Source organism: Eurypyga helias, unplaced genomic scaffold, assembly GCF_000690775.1.
Source record: "Eurypyga helias isolate BGI_N326 unplaced genomic scaffold, ASM69077v1 scaffold35021, whole genome shotgun sequence".
Taxonomy (NCBI): Eukaryota; Metazoa; Chordata; class Aves; order Eurypygiformes; family Eurypygidae; genus Eurypyga; species Eurypyga helias.
Genome location: NW_010233352.1, coordinates 13,073 through 21,372, shown reverse-complemented (window position 1 = coordinate 21,372; position 8,300 = coordinate 13,073). Strand labels below are relative to the sequence as shown.

General features: G+C 37.3%; 1 protein-coding gene across 1 annotated transcript; it reads left to right on the top strand.

Moving 5' to 3' along the window:
* The first annotated feature begins 1,238 nt into the window (after positions 1 to 1,238).
* Positions 1,239 to 7,688, top strand: RBM45 (RNA binding motif protein 45). The gene is given in 8 exon segments (XM_010161718.1): positions 1,239 to 1,385; positions 1,509 to 1,635; positions 2,851 to 2,961; positions 3,287 to 3,466; positions 4,386 to 4,515; positions 5,743 to 5,839; positions 6,179 to 6,342; positions 7,496 to 7,688. Coding segments are annotated over 8 exon segments (1,149 nt in total).
* Positions 7,689 to 8,300: the final 612 nt, after the last annotated feature.

Below are 8,300 nucleotides of genomic sequence, written 5' to 3'. Positions count from 1 at the left end.
TGGCCTTCCCTCAGTGCGTGCGGGGCTGGTGGTGTCGGGCTTCTCGGCCACACCGGGGCGGCTTCCGGCTGCGGGGCTTGCGGGCTTGGTGGCCCCACGCTGGCCCGAAGTTCCCACGCGTGGGATAAGCTGCAACAGGCCTAGGGAAAATGCGGTACCTGGAAACCAGCTTTTTTTTTTTTTTTTTTTTAAGCTTGATGGAATCTCGGTGAACAGTGTGTTTTAAGTGGTGTAAGCAAGATCAGTGTGGATAAATAGAACTGTCTTTGCAGGTGTATTCTATGTTGGTTATCTTGTGCACGGTTCTTTCAAAGCAATTGCTTTTTTTTTTTTTTTAATCTATGGAACTCACTGATAGCGTTCAACCTCTTGAATTGTTTTCGTATTCCTCAAGGACTGGGAATGACTTTGAACAGTGGAAGAAGATTCCACATGTTTAGTTTGAAAAAGCTATTGAGTCAGTAAAATCTTTCCTGAAGAACTTATCATTAGAAGCCAAACAGATCAGAGTTGTATTCCTTACTCCCCTGCATGACTATAAGAAAAATAATTGAAGAGTTCTGTGAAATCAGTTGCTGCTTTTGCATAAGTGGCATACTTTGAATGTTGTTTGAATTTTTCTTATTTGGTTGTTTTGGGTTAGTTTGCTTGTTTGTTTTTTGCCTGTTTATCTTCTGGGATGAATGTCTGTGATGATATTTATTTCAATAAATAAAAAGAATTGTAACAGTTACAGATGTGAGAAGTTATAATCCTTTGTAGAGCACTAGACCTGCAGACTTCAGCCGGTCTGAGCAGTGAACTGCAGTAGCAAAGCTTTAATAGGCTGCTGGGCTTTTTTGTTTGTATGCTTGTTTGCCTTTTTTTTTGCTTGTTTGTTTATTTGGGTTTTTTTTGTTACTACAGCTGTACTAGGCCTGTTGCAGTGATGCATTTTTTGCTACCTCGCATGCCACCTGTGACATTGGCAGTGCTGCTGAATCAGACTTCAATATTCCTGACCATTCTTCGTTATTCCTAGTAGTAAACTACTGCTGGCCTCTGTCTGATTCGGGAAACAATTAGGGGTATATTACATTTGTAGGTCTTTTGTCACAGATGTATCTGTGATTAGACTTGGGTTTTTTTTTCCATGTTGGGAAAGCTATGTTCTGTGAAAGATAAATACAAAGACTTGTTACAACAAACTATTTTTTTTGCTTGTTGATATGTGGTTAAGGACCTTTCCTCAGTAATGAATGTCTATGTAATTATTACATTAGGTATTTATTGCACAGTCAAGAGCTTCTGGAAGCCACCGAGATGTTGAAGATGAGGAGCTTACACGAATCTTTGTTATGATACCGAAATGCTATACAGAGGAAGATCTGCGAGAGAAGTTTAAGGTACTGATTTGCTGTTTGCTAATTGTTACTTTAAATTGCCTTTATTTATGAGAAGGGCTTAATGCATAGAATTTTAATGTATTTTCAAATATTGTGAATTAATGTGCTTTTTAATTGTTCTAGATGTATGGAGACATTGAATATTGCAGCATCATTAAAAACAAGACTACTGGAGAAAGTAAAGGTTTGGGCTATGTGAGGTATTTAAAACCATCGCAAGCTGCCCGAGCAATTGAAGAGTGTGATCGAAGTAAGAATCTGACTGACTTTTTTTTCAAGTTTTTGCAATAAGCATGTATCACCAATCAGCTTTAACTTTTAGTTTTGCTTGCAGGTAAATTATGGTGGAAGCACAACTTGAGACAAAGTTCTATGGCAAAGAAAAAATAGTATTGTAATATTCATTTAGAACAGCCATCTGAATACATTCTTGCAGGACCACACTGCAAGTAAGACTTTGTATGCTTTATGACCAAGCATTTGTCATTTAAGTTCTAGGACCCAAAAGGTGTTAATGCATTTGAGTCTGGTGGCAGGCCACCAAGGTGGTCAGGGGCTGAAGCACATGACTTGTGAGGAGAGATGGAGGGAACTGGGCTTTCTCATCCCAGTGAAAGAAAGGCTTTTGGGGAATCTTAACAACAATATCCTGTTCAGTGTTTGCTTTATCACACGTATGATACAAATTGGTATGTGGGCATGGTTGGGATTTTTCTGTTGTTCTTGTGTGGGTGTGTTTTGTTTTTTTTTTTTTTTCTCCAGTAATATATGTGGTGGTTCTACATCATATCTATCATAAGGGTTCTATAAAAATCATATTTCTGACAGTTCTTGCATAGGGATATGAGTCTGAGATTACTTAGTTAAATCTTATTTCCTTTTTACTATGAGGTTAAAATGAAATCAGTTGGACAGCCTGAGAATAATACTTGTCTAGGTTTTGCTTTTCTGAAAGAAATCAGACAACATGCATGAACTGCTGTTATAGCATGGAAGTTCAGGTGATTCTAGATATCAGGGATGCTCCAGAGGCAAGGTACCATGGGATGGTTGAAGTTGGAAGGGACCTCTGGAGGTCATCTTGGCTAACCACTTTGCTCAAGCAGGGTCACTTGGGCACTGTCACTGCCCAGAACCGTGTACAGATGGCCTTTGAATCAATCTTCAAGCACAGGGACTCTGCAACCTCTCTGGTCAGCCTTTGCCAGTGCTCAGTCACTCTCACAGCAGTCAGTCTCTCTTGTGCTTAATATGTGACCAGGAGTAATTCTGTGTGGAAGTTGTTAACTTTAACACAATTATGTTGGCAGACTTCAAGAGCTGGAGATCAGGTATTTTCCTAAAGCCAGCACTTAGTGGATTTTCTGGATAATATGTTTCTAAGTATGGTCCTAGGAGAATGCAGATCTGGTCAGATAATTCACATGTGCTGAGATGTTGCTGTATGTGTGATTGTTTCTTTCAGGCTACAGGGCCATTTTGGCTGAACCTAAAAATAAGTCATCTGAGTCTTTTGAACATGATTATTATAGTAATAACGTGAGACAAGAACCAAGAGGAAATACACTTCCGTTTTGTAAGTTACAGCTTTTTATACCAAAAATGATTTGTAGTCTTCGAGTATGGTCACAAAGTAACAGTGAAGTTTGGAAGAAGGGAAAGGTAGTAGAGGCTTAAATAGTAGATTTGGATGTTTGAGTTAGAAACAAGCAAGGAATTTTGTTTCATATTTTTATGACTCGCTTTGCTCTAGTTGGTCAATTATTTTTGTGACCTGCATTGGTGAAATAGACAAGTATAAATTGACTTAGATTACTTTTAAAAGTTGAATGAAAAATGTGTGAAATGAAGGTGTGCTATTGTGATGACTTGAATTAATCATTTTTATGTTGATTTTTGAGGTGGGCAGCCCGAGTTTTGTAGCTTTGAAAAAAGTGAGAGCAGAATTCAAGAGTCAGTCTCCAAGCGTCTGTCAGTGGTATCGCGGCTTCCCTTTGTCCAAGAGCAGCTCTTCGCCCTCTTTGATCTAGTCCCAGGACTGGAATATTGTGATGTTCAGCGAGATCCTCATACCAATAGTGGTGAGTAAAACTACAGAAAGATTTTATTTTTTCCTTTCTATGAAGGGAATGCCTTTTAATTGTACTTCATTTATATTGCAAAATACAGTAACTTGTTGGAAAGAATGTTTTATGTATCAATGGTTGCTGCTGTCGCTGATGCATAAACCCAGAAATTCAGTTTAGTTTGAACCTTGTTTACAGATAACCCCAATACCTTTAATTTCAGATAATAGAATCTCAGGAAGGGCAGAATCAAGTCCATGAAGTGGTTTTTGGTCAAATTAATAGTTTTGGGCAGAATAAATGGAGAAAGGTTCAAAAATTACTCGACAACTAGTTGAAAGAATTGTTTAGAGAACATCTAGAATTTTCATCTTGAAATGGAGGGAGAGAGGTGGTGTGTCCGTATGTAGAAACAGACATGAGTAAACTGGACTAAATAATTCCAGAACAAATCTTATTTTGTGTTGGAAGGATTGTTTTGGTTTCAGTCTTGCTATTTGGCTGCTGGTGAGAAAAATGTGGAGGGAGGTCTTTTCTCCAAGAAGCTTGAAATGGAAATGATTCAGAGTTAAAATGTAACTTAACAGTACTTGAGATCCACTGTTGATGGGGTAATTGCAATTAAAAATAGAACTGTATGTTTTTGTTCCTAATTCAGGGTTAGGGAAGAAGATGTGTTTTCACTAGTGTTGCTCTATTACCAGTTTTTCGAGTTAGCATAAATATAGCTGATCTGTCACTAATTAATTCCACTGAAGTTTTCTTTGCAAATACTACTGATGTTGCTATTAATTAATGTAATGTGTGGTTAAAGTCTTTAAGAATTTTTGTGTCATCCATGACTAATGTTCATAATCATATGGCTTTATACAAGCATAGTTAGTTCTTAGGATTTACCCACATCGTACTGACACTGTGTGTACTGTATTTGTAGGGTACGCTGTGATTCAGTACAGTACTGCTGCATCAGCTATATATGCCAAGTATAAATTGCACGGTTTTGAGTATCCTCCTGGAAATCGATTAACTGTCATATTCCTAGAAGATGGGAGTGACAGCTCAGAGTAAGTACCATACATAGAGATAGAAGGTTGCAAGTTGTGTTTTGGAGAGCAAAATTTAAAATAAATACAATGTCACTGTGACCTTGTTTCACACTTCTGGATAGTATTTTCTGAAACTTAGGTGTTTTGGGGTTTTTGAATGGCTTAGAATAAGCCTTTTGAAACTCACTTGTTCTTGATAAACAAAAGGCTAAAATGCGTAAATTGCACTGTCAAATCCAAGATTTTCCAATATTTGTAAATGTCTCTCTAATACATAACAAAGCTGGAATGAGTTTTTGAGGTTTCTGTATTAAAACCAGACTTATCTACTTGATTTTGTGGTTGTGTTTGCAGTACTGCAAATAGTAGCATTCTGAAGGGCGTATGTAGACTAGAACTGTCGGGTGCTGAGGATCTCATACCCCCACTGTATGGAGGCTGTCAGGTTTTATTCTGACCATCTCTAATCTGTTCATGTGATTTGAATGCCCGCTGCAAGTTGGAGTGGCTTAGGTGTGCTCCTGCAGTGAATATTTTGGCTTGGCTTCATCCTAAAGGAATCTAGTTCATGTGAAACCTATTCTGGGATGTGAATGAGGACAGTAGGGAGGAACACTGGAGAGACTCGCTTCAGAAGTGCATGCCTGATCTAAACTGGGGGAAAAAAGAAAGTTTACAAGAAAGGTGAATGCAATGAGTATTTCTTTCATTCTTCAATAATTCCTACTATTTCATGGCCATACAACATGGGCTGTGAATCTGTGCAAAAAGTACAATTACTTTTTTCTTCTGCAACAGAAAAAAAGAAAAAATTTTTGGAAAATGAGAACTGGAATTAAACTTCATGTGATAATGTTCTAACTTCTGATTTAAATCTCTCTGCTCTTTATTGAAACAGGAGAAACTTTTTTTTGTCCCTTCTGCCTTTTAGGCACCTTTCACAAAATGTAGTGGGTGTTATAGAGGTAACTTTTCCTTTTTCCTAGAGTATTAAAAAGGAAAGAAGAGTTTTGTGCCTCTATGTAGAAATGTATGAGTGTTTTCAGCAAGTTACAGCTAGCCTGTGTACTTTCAGATCATGTCTAGAGTGTTATGAAGGCCTGACTTTATTTTCATTATGTCCGTGAGTTCACAGGTTTCCAGAGATACTTTCGGATGTGCATTAAAACTTATGTTCTCTTCCTGAATTTAAGATTACTGTAACTTAGCTCCTCCTTTAAAATAACTTATCACTTCTGCTTGCAGTCTCATCAGAAAAATGGCAACACAGCTGGTAACAGCACACGTGTCGTCTGTGTTGCGGAACAACAGTGCAATTGTTCAGCAGTATAGAACACCACCTGTGAGTTAATATAATGGATACTGTTAAATATTCTTCTGAATTGTTGTAAGAAGCCTTAGATATGTCAATAAAGAACACTGCTCACTTTTTTCTATAACTGCTGTATATGCTACATTTTTAAGATGTACCTCTGGCTGGGTTGTTCACTTTTATTCCCTATAAAGGTATCTGACCTTACTTGGAGTTATTGTCCTACTTAGTGAAACAACCAATGTAAATAGAGAACTAGGAGAGCCTGTTTATGTCCTGTGATAGGAACAAAAATTATAAATAAGGTAAAATAAACCCCTCCATTGGTTAATTTATACTTGCATTTCCCACCCCCCCTTGTTTCATCAGGCATTTGGAGGAACTTCTGGCTCACAGTTACTTCAGCCCCAAACAGATGCCTTGCTTCCACCACACAAAAAGAAAGTTCCACCTGACACTGCTGTGAAGGAAAGACTTTTCATACTTTTCCATCCCCATCCTTTACCTGTAAATGTATTGGAGGATGTGTTCTGGTAAGACTCCACTTAAAAAAATGTGTTCTCTGACAAAAAAAACCCCATGAAATAATTAATATAAATGTTGAAAATAAATAAGATTGCATCTATGAATAAAGGTGAGTTCCATTCTTTCAAAAAGAAAGTTACCTATTGATCACTTACTACTTACTGATCACTGTTGTCATGGAAGCTGTTTCCAGAAAAGACAGTGCACTATGTTGTCAGTACAGCAGCTTTATTATTGATTAATGTAATCTGTAGTAAAATGTGTAGTCTCTTAACAATTTTTTTTTTTACCAAAAAATATGGTACTTCTGGTTCTTGCAGCCTAACTTATTTACCATTTTCTTGGACGTATTTCTGTAAGGAATTTAAGTATTTTGATAAATAGCCACAGTAACTTAGGGAGGTTTCTTTCTGATATATCCTGAGACATTCTGATGGTTGGCATCTTACTGATATTGTTCCAACCATCCTTTCATACTAAGTCCCCAAAGACTTGAGAGATAATTTTTGCTGCCTTTAAACCAAATCTATAGTTCAGCTGTTCTCCAGTATTTTGTATTATTTATTTTTAGTATACTCTTGAAGAAAGAAATTTCCCTCTTCTAGTAGCTGGCATTTGCAATAGGTCTTTTGGAAAGCCAAAGCATTTTCTAAGCACCAGGAGAGGAAAAAAACCAATACGCACTTGTGTGGAATTTAAAAACGTACCTGTTTGATATACTGGATTTCTTAATCAGATGCTGGAGAAGAAAAAGGCTATGCACCCTGGGCTTGACACTTGTGTAGCTTCGGTATGAAGCAAGCAGGTTTAATATATTTTAATGTTGTTTGTTTTTAAGGAACTCTGTAGGAATCTACTGATGGCTTGGAAATCTGGCTTTTTTTCCCAAAGCTTTAGCACTTGCTTTTTGAGTCATTTCAGTGAGACCTTCTCAAAGATGCATCACAACTGAGCAAGTTCATTTAAGTGGAATTTTGGAGAAGGGAGTATGAAAACTAGGAGTTTTCTTGGAAGAGGAAGAAAATATAGCATACATATGAGAGTATAGTTTTTGCAGCTACTTACTTGTATATATTTCAGATTGCATAATAGGTATCTATGTTGCAGCAAAATCTGTAAATTATCATCTTTTTTTTTTTTTTTTGCTCCCTCCACCCCCAGTCGTTTTGGACACTTGATAAAAGTTTATCTTGTGGCTGGAAAAAACGTGGGCTATGCAAAATTTGCAGACAGAGCAAGTGCGAGTGATGCCATAACTGCGTTACATGGCAAGATTGTGAACGGTGTCAGGCTTAAAGTGAGGTTGGCAGACTCGCCTACAGAAGAATCTAACAAACGTCAGAGAACTTACTGATCAGGTGAGTACCCATTCTGAACGGTTACTTAAACTGAAGTTCAGCTACTTGAAATAGCAATAAGCAAAGTCTTTTGTTAGATATGAACATGTAATGATAAACTTTAAATCTGTTTTTAGCTAACAGTTTGAAATTTGATTTGTGGGGTGTGTGTATGCTTACATATACACACGTACACTTCAGTAAAAATATATTTTTTTAATTTTTAATAAATATGAACCAGTTGATCACCTCGATATGGGTGTTCATAGCAATATTCACTTTATGTACGTAAGAGTTGAATCAGCTAACACTGAAAAAAGCATGCAAAAAAATAAAAAAATGGAACTGAGATCAGCTTGTGTGTGTCTTTCTTTCATTAAAAACATATGCCCTCATGATGGTGTTGGATAAAGATGCAGAATTTTGTCCTTGAAGGGCAAAGGAGGGAAGGGGTAAATAAAAATAGGACATGGGAAGGACAGGGAAGATTGCCAGGTGAAACCAAAGGGATGTTTGGGTCATCTAGATTCTCAGAAATCAAGTGTAGCTGGATTGTGTGATAGTGAAGAAGAAATTGCAGAGCCTGTTGTGGTGGGATTGAGGTCTATGTTTAAGACAATTTGAGACTA